Consider the following 13,046-nt stretch of genomic DNA (forward strand, 5'->3'; position numbering starts at 1 on the left):
TATACTACTTACCTGATCACAATGAAATTAAACTAGGAATCAGTAGTAAGAGAGGACTCTAGAAATCTCCAAATATTGATATTTAAAACTAAACAACAGAACTTTAATCAATGACTCAAAGATAAAATCAAAAGCGAAATTAGAATTGAATGAAAAAACACAGCACATCAAAATTCATGGGATTCTGCCAAAGTAGTACTTAGGAGAAAACTTATTGCACTAAACACCTATTTTGAAAAGAGAAACATTTTAAATCAACAACCTCAATTTCTATCTTAAGAAACTAGGAAAAGAAGAGTAAATAAAACATGAAGTAAGCAGAAGAAATAAAATTCTAAAGATTAGAGCAGAAATCAACAAAGTGGAAAACTACTAAACAATAGAGAAATTTAGTAACACCAAAAGCTGATTGTCTGAGAAAACTGAATTGATAAACCTCTAAGGAGAGTGATCAGATAAAAAGAGACAAGATACAAATTACCAATATCAGGAATTAGAGAAGTGATAACACTGCAAAATCTACAGATATTAAAAGGATAATAAGTGTTGGCGATCCCCATACCACCCTAAGTTTTGATGATTAGCACTAGAAAGGCTCAAAGAACTCAGAAAAACTGTTATACTTACAATTGCAGTTTATTACAGTGAACAGATACATATTAATATCAGAAAAGGCAAAACACACAGAGAGGAGCCCAGAAGAAATCAGATATAAACTTCGAGTTGTCCTCTCCCAATGTAGTTGTATGGACAGGTCTTAATTCTCCCATCAATGATGTGTGACAACACATATGAAGTATTGCCACCAGGGAAGCTCATGTAAACCTTGTTGTCTAGGGTTCTTATTGGGAGTCAAGTCATGCAGGCATGGAACACCAACATCACTGACTTTAGCTATCCAGTCTCCAGCCCCTCCAGAGATCAAACTGATAAAGTATTGCCCAGAAATCCAGGTAAACAAAAATAGGCATTCACCATAAATCACATTGTTAGCATAAACTATCTGACAAGCACAAAGACCCTAGGCATATAAAGACAATCTTATCGTGAAGGATGCTTAGAGGTTTTCTCCCAGGAGCCAGTCAAGAGCCAGTTATTTCTTTGGAATGTGCAGAGTTTGAACAACACAAACCCTCTGAGCTAACCCTTTCCTGAACAATAAGCACATTATGAACAATTTTATGCCAATACATTCAACAACTTAGATGAAACAAATAAATATCTTGAAGGAAAAACTACCAAAATCACTCAAGAATAAATAATCTAAGTAGGCCTTTATCTATTAAAAAAATTCAATTTGTAGTTAAAAAGTTTCCCAAAAAGGAAAATTCAGATGGCTTCACTGGTAAATTCTACCAAGTATAGAAGGAAGAATTAATACCAATGCTACACAAGTCTTTCAGAAAATCAAAGAGAAGAAAACATTTCTCATTTGGTGAAACCAGTATTACCCTGACCCCAAAACAAGGGAAACATTACACAAAATTAAACTTTAGACCAATAGCTCTCATGAATATATGCAAAAATTTTAGCCAATCAAATCCAATATACAAAAAGCATAATGTACTATACTACATCTAAGTAGAGTTTATCCCAGGATGCAAGATTGGTGTAACATTGGCCAGCTGATCAATGCAATTCACCATATTAAGAATCTGATAAAGAAAAATCATATTATCATGTCAATAGGCCCAGAAAACACATGCAAGAAAATCCATTATCCATTTCTGATAAAAACTCTTAGAAAACTAGGAATAGAAAGGACATCAACCTAATAAAGGACATCTACCAAAAAAACCTAAAGCTAGCACCACACTTAATGGTGAAAGACTTTATGCTTTTCCCCTAAGATCAGAAACAAGAAAAGATACCCAATCTCATTTTTCTATTCAACATTATACTGGTGGGTCTAGCCAGTGCAATAAGGCAAGAAAAGAAGAAAAGGCATGTAGATTAGAAGAAAGAAAGAAGTAAAACTGTCGTTTGCAGGCAACATGATCATACAGGTAGAAAATCCAATGAAATCTACTTTTAAAAATGCTGCTACAACTATTAAGTGTGTTGGGCTTCCATGATGGCACAATGGTTAAGATTCTGCCTGCCAATGCAGGGGACACAGGTTCGAGCCCTGGTCCGGGAAGATCCCACACGCTGCAGAGCAACTAAGCCCATGCACAACTACTGAAGCCCGTGTGCATAGAGCCCGTGCTCCATAACAAGAGAATCCATGACAATGAGAAGCCCACGCACTGCAACAAAGAGGAGCCCCCACTCACCGCAACTAGAGAAAGTCCATGTGCAGAAACGAAGACACAACACAGCCAAAAATAAAAACAAATAAATACAAAATTTAAAAAAAAATAAAGTGTGTTTATCATGGTTGATCAACAAAAATTGATTTTATTTCTATATAGTAGACACAAAATATTAAAAATTGAATAAAATTGCTATTTACCATAGCATCGTGTTATTAATTACTTACGGATAAATCTGATAGATGTGCAAGACATATATTGAAAATTATGGGATACTGCTGAAATGCTATTTTAAAGGCTTTATAAAATGGCATCTTCTTTTCAGCCTATTGTTTTAATAAATTAATTTATATTTTATTTATTTATTTTTGGCTGCGTTGGGTCTTGGTTGCTGCATGCAGTCTTTCTCTAGTTGTTGTGAGCAGAGGCTACTCTTCGTTGTAGTGCACAGGCTTCTCATTGTGGTGATGGAGCATGGGCTCTAGGTACGTTGGCTTCAGTAGTTGTGGCTCACGGTCTCTAGAACGCAGACTCAGTAGTTGTGGCGCACGGGCTTAGTTGCTCCACAGCATGTGGGATCTTCCCAGATCAGGGATCAAACCCATGTCCCCTGCATTGGCAGGCAGATTCTTAACCACTGTACCACCAGGGAAGTCCTTTTTCAGCCTATTTTTAATGTTTTTTATTTACTAAACCATGAGGTCATGGCTGCAACTAGCAATAAGTAACAAATGGGGTTCATAGAAACTCATACTGGAAAGGAATCTCAGAATATATAAGATGTGGAAATGTTTCAGTACTTAACTTTGAAAGGTTTCTTCTTTCAATATTTATGTGAGTGCTCAGTGTCAAACACTTATACACTGAGTAAATAAAAGATGCACCACCTGAACTTGTGGAGATATTAACTAGTAAAGGGAAACAGAAAATAAACAAATGCAAATAATTTAGGAGTTGTAATTAGTGCTAAGTGAAAATAATAAAGAACACAGAAATGTAAAAAACTGGGGTGCTACTTGGATAGAATAGGGTAGTCATTGAAGTCTAAGTGGACATTCAGGTCAAAACCTGAAGCAGAAAGAGCCAGCCAGATAAAGTAAAGATCATTACAGCCAAATGGAACAGGAGTTGGGAAAGCCTTGGGTAGGGCAGTAGGGGATGCCAGGAGAGACTGGCATGTTCTAAAACTCCAAAGAAAGCCAACTTGGCTGGATGTAGGGAATGTGGAATAAAGGGAAAGACAGCACAATGGTCATGTAAGAGGTAGGCAGGGATCGGATCATGCAGGCTCATGTAGGAACTGGGATTTTATTCAAAGGGCAATGGGAAGCTGTTTTACAGTTTTAGGCAGGCTATAGACATTAGATTTTTCTTTTCTAAAAAATTACTCTAGCTTCTCTGTTGGAGAATCAACTGGAGCCAATATAATAGTCTAAGTTGTCACAGATGGTCCCCTTTTGCTACAAACACAAAAACGCTGTACACTACACAACATGTTTTTATTTAAAAGAAAAAATACATCACAGAACTTAAAAGAAAGCAAAAAGAGATGTAGAAAGCAAATCCAAGGGGTACTCTACCTGAATGTGTGCTGGGGATTTGATTCCTAAACACATATGGAGACAAGATCACCGAAATAAAGTTCAGAGTGTGGAAACTCCTAAATTAATTTACAACTCCTAAATTAATTATCATGGTCCACATGGTAACAGAGGATTAGAGAAAACTCAGCCTACTGCTTTGTAAAAGCAGTAAGGAAGACTGTTATCTCTGAGTTTTATATATATATATGTGTGTACATATATATATATATTTTTTTTTTTTTTAAAGGGCATCTACAGATACTTGAGGCCTGTATCATACAGTGGGGGTTAGATCTAAATTTATATTACAAGTTTAAAAAATTACCTTAAATCTCGTTTAAAGCAAATGAAACTTCTAGGGACCAGCAAAACCAATCTGTAGTCTCTCAATCCAAGATATAAAGGGCTCTCACAGAACTTTTTTGAAGATAAACTCCCAATAAAATACACATTATTTTAAGAAACCAGTCACCATGAGGGAGAGCTAACAGAAACAACAACAGTAGATTCAGAAGCTTGCAAATTGGAAATTACAACTTTATACAGATGTTGTCTTTTACCATAATCTTGCTCGTGCTTTGGTTCTCATTCAGGGTTAATGCAAAACTTTTTAAAATACCTTAATTTTCATCTCTATTATGATTACGACACTTCTTGAAATCTACTCAAAGTGAGCTAAAGAAAGTTTATGTATAAAATTTAACATGGGGCATACAAGGTGGTTCATTTTTATTAGATGGAACTAGATAGCTGATGCCTGTAAATGGCAAACTGAATTAACTACCAGAATGTACCGAGCCCCACCTACTATTTTGAAGCTAGATTATCTGTATACTTTAACGTATTTAGTGTAGCTTCAAAAACTGGATGAATCTGGCTCCTCCAATCCTTTTGGATAGCATTTTTTTAAATGTTAGGAAAAATGAGTCCACATTTAAAATGAAGAGTTTGTGCACACCTAAATGTAAGAAATCGCTTTTAAGTTTAAAAGCTTAAAGGTTACAAAGAGAATTCCAAACACCCTTCACCTTCTAATCACCTGTTTAAGCTTGAAATATTCATTCCAACTCTTTTCTTGGTGTAGTATTTTAGTTTTAGTCTACTTCTTTATTTCAATTTGTTTAAAAATATTGACACACTAAAACCAAAAGCCACACATGTGATTTTTAAATATAAGCCAAAATAACTCGTTTTAAAAATGCAAAACAGTGAAAAGAGAAACACGAAAAATTAAGTGGTCTCATTTAAATCATCCTGATCTATATGTACTTTGACAACGTTTGCATCTTTTAATCTCCAAAATCTTGCTTAAAATGAGAAAATGGAAGCCCAGAGTGGTAACGTGTTCAAGGTAGTACCAGAACATTGAATTCAGGACTCCAGGCGGGAGAAGCCTAGGAAGTGTTTTCCCATCCCCCCAGCGCCGACGTTTTTACATTGTCTTCTCGGAACATAAAAACAGAGGACAGATCATTTTTAAGAGGAGGGATTTAGACATCCCTTAGGAGAAAGGTTACAGATTAGCGAGAATCTTTCACAAAATCTAAGAACCAACTCCCAATCAACAGAAATCTAGAAGTCGCTACAGCCTGGGGGAGACCTGGCTACGCTGTTAAACGTGTCTTGTTCCTTTTCCACTATTATACCCCAGTCCTCTGAAATGATTCTTTATAATTAAAAGCCTAAATCTGAACATTCTTGAGTCAACTTGCGGGATGATTTCAGCGCAGTTTTGGAAGAAGCCACTACAAGCCACGCAGCGAAACCCTCCACCACCAACACGTAGAGTGCTCCGCCCCAGTAAATTGGAGGGCGCCAAGAGGCAGCTCTGTCCTCCCTTTTCCGCCACCGACTCGTAGTCACTTCCTCACTGCCTGTTTATCTCCACATTTATTTCCATTGCTATTTCCCCCTTTACCTCTTGAAGCGATAACCCAACAAGCATAGGAGACAGGGAGAAAGAGCAGCCAGGTCAGGGGAAATGAATGTCTGCGAGGCCACGATTTCTTCACGCAGTTTGTCCGGCACTGACGGAGAGAGCCTCGAAGAGAGCCGGGTCCTGCTGCAGGGGAGAGGGGGCCTTGCGTCCAGAGCTCGATGCGCTGATTGGTTGGTCAGCCGCAGCCGGGGAAGAACCCGGATGTGCCTGGGTAGCTGTGTTGGCAATTGGGGTTCTGAGGTTTGGGCGTTGTGGGCGTGCTGGCAAGTCGAGGCGGATGGCGCGGGGTTGGGCTGGCTTCTCTGAGGAGGAGCTGAGGCGACTAAAGCAGACTAAAGGTAAAGGGACGGGTCTGCACAGATTTAATTCTTGGGTCTGTTAAGGGGAAGGGGCGGGGTTGCAGTTTTTGAGGGGAAGGGGGCGGGGAAAATGGTTATCTGTGTTAGGGGAAGGAGCTATAAGGGGGAGGAGAGGCTTGAGAGGGCGCCAGAAGTGGATGTGCTTGGAGCCACGGCTGGGGGAGGGGGGCAGGCACAGAGGACTGGGGTCTACTTTTAGAAAAGAGATTTCAGGTACTTATTTCAGGGATTTGACTTTTTCCGGTGAAAGGAAGGGGACTTGGGAGAGGAAGTGACCTGTTAGGGGGATTGCTGCATAGATCAGTGGTTGGAGGGTTGGGGTCTGAGTAAAGGAAGGAGAAGGGGCACACACCATATTAGGTTTGTGATGAATTTATAGAAGCAGGCAATGATTGGGAAAAAGGATCACAGGGGTCTGAATAAATGCAAAAAGTTGGTGCTTTTCATAAGACATCTGGAGTCTTGCTTTCACTTGCCAGGTGATTTTTGCAGTTCTTTCCAACTCTTGAGAGTCAGCAAACCAAAAGGGTCTTTGAGAAGATAGATGTGAAATATCTAGCTACCTATCTACGCCTCTGTCCATCCATCCATCCATATCTACTGACTTTAGTGTAAGCTAAAATTTTGTGCTTCCTTCTCCAGCTTTATAACGTAATCATTGAATGGACTTGTACTATTTTGTTATCTTTCAATGAAGAAATTAAGTTTGCTGATACTTTGTGAGAAACTCTTGGTAATATAAACGGTGCTTTGATTGTGGTTGAAATTTCGTAAAGTTCTGTACAGTGATCCTGGTAGTGCACACCTCTTTTGTGAGCTTACACCATTCTTGGTGCCATAACTTATACATTCTGGGAGAAAATTAAATAAGCTCTGCCATGCCTTTAATTAGAGTTTGTGAGAAAACTGGATGTTTTCTCAGGTAAGCTTGTGCATTTTTAGCATGGTTGTGAAAATAATCTAGGGCTGACAAGTGGAAAAGGAAGTAAATTTGTAATGTAAGGCCAGTGTAGATTATGTAGATCGAGGAAATTTTGACTGGTTCAGAGACCTTTTAAAACTAAATCATAAAAGTTACACTACAGTTTGTAATTAACTGACATTCCCATGTTCAGATGTATGGAGTACTAGTACCCCTGCTTCTGGTCTGACCAGAAGTTACGGGTATCAGCTTCTGCAATTAGGGATGCTGATATGAACAAGGCCTCATCCCTGCCTTCGAAGAGCTTATAGTCTAATGAGGAGACAAACTATAATATAATGTGATAGTAGATGTTGTACAAGAGCTTGCTACAGAATTAGCAGGAACTTTACTGTGCTGGTGGTTGGGTGGAGCTTGGCAAAATTTCACAGAAATTATGTGTTAGCAGAGGTGAGTTTGCCAGGGGAAAGAAGACTTAACGTAGAAGGCTAAATTAAACATTGGGTTCATTATGTGGAAGTAACGTTTCGTACGTTAAGGACCTTAACTTAAAGACCTATCATTTCAATGAGAGGTTAGAGCATAGACGTCAACTCAGTAGTCTTTGATCACCTTAAGAAAACATCTCAGCATCTTTGTATACTCATAGCCAAACGCTGATTGGTATATAGAAGATCTCCCAGCTCTGCCTCTAAATCTTTTTGTCTTGAAGTTCTTATTTATAAGACTAGAACAGCTGAATCTTTAATTTTTAAGGCTCCTTCCAGCTGTTCTCCAGCCTTAAAAATATATTTAGGGCTTCCCTGGTGGCGCAGTGGTTGAGAGTCCGCCTGCCGATGCAGGTGACGCGGGTTCGTGCCCAGGTCCGGGAAGACACATGCCATGGAGTGGCTGGGCCCGTAAGCCATGGCCACTGAGCCTGCGCGTCCGGAGCCTGTGCTCCGCAACGGGAGAGGCCACAACAGTGACAGGCCCGCGTACCGCAAAAAAAAATATATATATATATGTATATATATATATATATATTTAAATAACCTATGAAGATGGGGTTGGTTGCCAGCAAAAATAAAGACAAGACTACTCTAGAGAAACCCATATGGGCATTTGGGAAAGTCAAAAAGTTCTTAATAATCTTGTTTATATTGTTTATAATATTAAAAAGCTGGAAACAACCCAAGTGTTCATTAACAAGGGAGTGGATAAATAAATTGTGATATAATCATCCACTGGGCTACTATACAGCTAGTGGGAATATATGAACTATAGTCACATGTATTAACATGTATAAATTTCATAAACTTAATATATGAAAAGAACAAATTGCAAAAGAATATATACAGTCTGATACCATGTATAGAAGTTCAAAATCATACAAAGCAGGTATATTCTTTTAGGAATATAGGAGATATATAAAGAAAATCAAAGGAATGAAACACAAAATTCAGGGTGGTGGGAAGGCAAGGGAATATGAACAAGAAGGGGCAAATACACTTTCAGAAGTACTGAAAATTATGAAATCAGGTTAAGCCAATTTAAGCTGCAGTAACACATATCCCTAAAGTATCAGTTGTTTGAAATAATAAAGATCTCTTTTCCACTCTAGTTTCATGTCTTCTATGGGTTGACATGGTCACTACACACCATGATTTGTTATTGTCATAGGAGTTCACCATGGCAGGAGAAGATTGAGAATTGAGTATTGGGAATGTGTCACTCCTACTTATGTTTCATTTAGCAAAAGTAAGTCATATGACTTGGAGGACAGGAAGTAAAATTATCTTGTGTGTTCCAAAAGAGGGGTAATGTGTCAGTCCTTGAACATCAGTTACGTCTACTGTAGTCATGTTTTATAAAACTGTGTTATGAGTTTTTATACTTTGTACAAGTTGGATGTGTATATGTAACAGAGACATACATATTATTTAATGTATAGTTTATTTTGTAATGAAAAAAATTGTAAATAAACAGTGCTGTCAATTTCTAATTAAAGAAAATATTCACGAGTTCTTTTTTTTTTTTAATTTTATTTATTTTGGGCTGCATCGGGTCTTTGTTGCTGTGTGTGGGCTTCCTCTAGTTGTGGCAAGCAGGGCCTACTGTTCATCGTGGTGCACGGGCTTCTCATTGTGGTGGCTTCTCTTGTTGCAGAGCACGGGCTCTAGGCACGCAGGATTCAGTAGTTGCAGCACATGGGCTCAGTAGTTGTGGCATGCGGCTCTCTAGTTGTGGAGAGCAGGCTCAATAGTTGCGGCGCACTATCTTAGTTGTTCCATGGCATGTGGGATCTTCCTGGGCCAGGGATCGAACCTATGTCCCCTGCATTGGCAGGCAGATTCTTAACCACTGTGTCCCAAGGGAAGTCCTGAGTTCTTTTTTCTAGATACTAGTTCTTTGCCAGTTAAATTATGAATATCTTCTCACAGTATGTAATTTATCTTTTAACTTTTATCTTTTAATGAAGAAAGTATTTAATTTTAATATGGACAAATTTGTTAGTTCTTCTTTTATAGCCAACGTTTTCTGTATTTTAAGAAATTAGCACCCTACTATAAGTTCTAAAAGATATTAATCCCTATTTTCAATTAAAAGTTTTTAAAAATCGTTTTTATTATAAGTTGTAGCAGATTCAAAACATTGCATAAAGAAATGTGTTTCTGATGTGTTTTAAAGTGTTGATTTGACATTTAAGTCCTTAATCCATTTGGTGAGTGTTTTGTTTGTTTTTATATGGTATGAAGGATAGAGCTGATTTCATCTTTTCCATATAGATAACCAGTTTTCTCCCGGGTTCATTTATTGAAGAGATCCCACCTTTTGTTGTTGATCTGCTGTGCTACCTCTGTTGTATACCAGTGCTTCAAACATGTATGAGCTTGTTTCTCTGTTCTTTATTCTAATCCATTGGTTGCTTATCTATTCCTGCACTGATACCACAGTGTTTTAAAGTTTTGCAATATTCCTGATAGCTAGTAGTCTAGTCCCCTTGTTCTTTTTCTTTGGAAGTTTCCTTGCTATTCTTGAACTTTTACCCCTTCATATAAAAATTTTGTGATTTTACCAAATTTCATGGAAAACCCAGTTGAAATTTTTATTGGAATTGCATTGAGTCTTTAGATCAATTTGGGGAGGTTTCACATTTTCACATTGTGAACACTACCACTAACACAGTATGTGTCTTCATTTATTTAGGTCTTCTTTAATATCTTCTAATAAACTTTTAGAATTTTTCCTGTAGAGGTTTTGAACACCCTCTTGCTAGATTTGTTCCTAGATACTTGATAATTTCTGGTATTGAAATATCTTCTCTTTAATTATATTTTCCAATTGCTGCTGACATATGAAGAATACAAACAAGCCAAAAGAAAAATCAACAAACGATATGAATATATATTTCTTAGTAAAGGAAATATGAAGAGATGCTTATCACCATCAACAATCAGAATTACAAATCAGGACCACAGTGAGATACTACTTCATACCCATTTGATTGACAAAAATCAAAGTTTGATACTATTATATATTGAAGAGAAAGTGCATCCACAGGATCTTATACGTTGCCAGAGGGAATGCGCTTTGGAAAGCAACTTGACGTTTCTCCTAAAGTTGTACTTTATGACACAACAGTTCTTAGATGATATCTAAGGTAAATTCTTGTGCCTATACAAGAGGAGACATTAAAATTAAATTAGCATTAAAATTGAATGGCTAAAGCAACATGAACAATATGGATGAATATTGGCAATATCATATTAAGTTAAAGAAGATTACATCCACCATGACACCTTTTATATAAAGTTAAAACAAAATAAAATTTTAAAGAAATATTTGTAGATGCAGTATGACATAAAAAGCAAAGGAAGGGAATGATCAACACATGATTCAAATGATGGTTGTCTTGGTAGGAGAAAGTAGAGCTTAAACTCAGCCTCTTGGATTGATTTAACCCAGAAATGTGTTTGTCTTTCTATTTTTCCTTTTTTGCGTTATCTAATCTTTAAATTTCTTTTTAAATTAATAGTGGTGAAAATACTTCTAGTTCACTTCTCTTCCCAGTATATTCCTATTGCCGTTGTTTTTGGATCAGACCAAGTGCTAGTTCAGCATTGAATTGTGAGCAGAAGTGTTATGTCACTCCTGGGTCAGAGCAATTAATTGCTGAACCAGGACCTTCCTGAGCTCTCTTCTCTCCTGCCATGGGGGCTAGCAACACTAAATGGCTGTGCAGTCGGCCTGGTGCCCTAAGAGACTGATTAGCAGAAAGATGCTGCTGGCCTTCAGTTGGCACGTGGCATTAATGAGAAATAAACCTTTGTTGTTTAAAACCACAAAGATTCCAGGGTTCTTTGCCTCTACAGCATAACCTAGATTTTCTTGATTGATGCAATTCCCTATATTTTACATAAAAATCTGAATTTTTCTGGTGAAAAATCAAAATGTCTGATAACACTGACCTAAACTTTTTAGTGACAGCTGCCATTTTTAATGGCTAGAGGTGGCTATGGGTTGCCCCCTTTAAACTGTGCTTGCGCTCCCAGTTTACCACAGTCTTCTGGATACTTGCAGCCCCCAATATAAGTATGTAAAACAGTATGTTCCTTTTTTTTCCAGTTCTTCCTAAAAACCTAATTTTTTTTAAGAGCAGTTTTAGATTCATGGCAAAATTATGAGGAAGATACAGAGGTTTCCCATTTACTCCCTGCCCCCACATGTACATAGCCACCCCCATTATCAACATCTTCCACCAGAGTGGCACATTCATTATAACCTACATTGACCCATCATTATCACCCAAGTCTATAGTTTACGTTAGGGTTCACTCTTGGTGTTGTACATGCTATGGGTTTGGACAAATGCATAATGTCATGTATCTGTCATAGTATATGGAGTATTCTCACTGACCTAAACATCCTCTTTTCTCTGCCTATTCATCCCTTCTCTCCTCAATCCTTAGCAGTCACTGATCTTTTTACTGTTTCCATAGTTTTGCCTTTTCCAGAACGTCATATAGTTGGAATCATACAGTATATAGCCTTTTCAGATTGTTTTCTCTCACTTAGTAGTATGCAGTTAAGGTTCCTCCATGCTCTATGTGGCTTGACAGCTTATTTCTTTTATTTTTAGCATTGAATAATATTCCATTGTCTGTGTGTACCACAGTTTATCCATTCACCTACTGAAGGAGATCTTGGTTGCTTCCAGGTTTTGGCAATTATGAGTAAAGTTTCTGTAAACATCCATGTTCAGGTTTTCATGTGGACATGAGTTTTTATTGCCTTTAAAATACCAATGAGGGGCTTCCCTGGTGGCACAGTGGTTGAGAGTCCGCCTGCCGATGCAGGGGACACGGGTTCGTGCCCCGGTCCGGGAGGATCCCACATGCTGTGGAGCGGCTGGGCCCGTGAGCCATGGCCGCTGAGCCTGTGCGTCTGGAGCCTGTGGTCCACAACGGGAGAGGCCACAACGGTGAGAGGCCCGCATACCGCCAAAAAAATAATAATAAAATAATAAAATAAAATAAAATACCAGTGAGCACGATTGCTATATCCTATGGTAAGAGTATGTTTAGTTTTTTGTTGTTGTTGTTGTTGTTTTTGGGGGTTTTTTTGCGGTATGCAGGCCTCTCACTCTTGCGGCCTCTGCCGTTGCGGAGCACAGGCTCCGGACATGCAGGCTTAGTGGCCATGGCTCACGGGTCTAGCCCCTCCGCGGCATGTGGGATTTTTCCGGACCGGGGCACGAACCCGTGTCCCCTGCATTGGCAGGCGGACTCTCAACCACTGCGCCACCAGGGAAGCCCGAGTATGTTTAGTTTTGTGAGAAACCACCAAACTGTCTTCCAAAGTGACTACCATTTTGCATTCCCACCAACAACGAAAGAGTTCTGGTTGCTCCACAACCTCACCAGCATTTGGTGTTGTCAGTGTTACAGATTTTTGGCCATTCTAATAGTTGTGTAGTGGTATCTTGTTTTAATTTGCGTTTCCCTGA

At 38.4% G+C, this 13,046-nt stretch overlaps 1 protein-coding gene across 3 annotated transcripts in view; it reads left to right on the plus strand.

The window, feature by feature from the left end:
• Positions 1-5,698: 5,698 nt before the first annotated feature.
• GORAB (golgin, RAB6 interacting) overlaps positions 5,699-13,046 on the plus strand; it is a 53,122-nt gene continuing 45,774 nt past the window's right edge. The window contains exon 1 of one of the 3 annotated variants that reach the window (XM_067728612.1): positions 5,699-6,115. In XM_067728612.1, the coding sequence (XP_067584713.1) occupies positions 5,824-6,115 (292 nt within the window). In that variant the 5' untranslated portion in view covers positions 5,699-5,823. The remainder of the gene's footprint in view (positions 6,116-13,046) is intronic. The other 2 variants (XM_067728613.1, XM_067728611.1) reach the window with 2 other exon arrangements.

The sequence above is a fragment of the Pseudorca crassidens genome, chromosome 2 (assembly GCF_039906515.1).
Source record: "Pseudorca crassidens isolate mPseCra1 chromosome 2, mPseCra1.hap1, whole genome shotgun sequence".
In the NCBI taxonomy this organism is placed as follows: Eukaryota; Metazoa; Chordata; class Mammalia; order Artiodactyla; family Delphinidae; genus Pseudorca; species Pseudorca crassidens.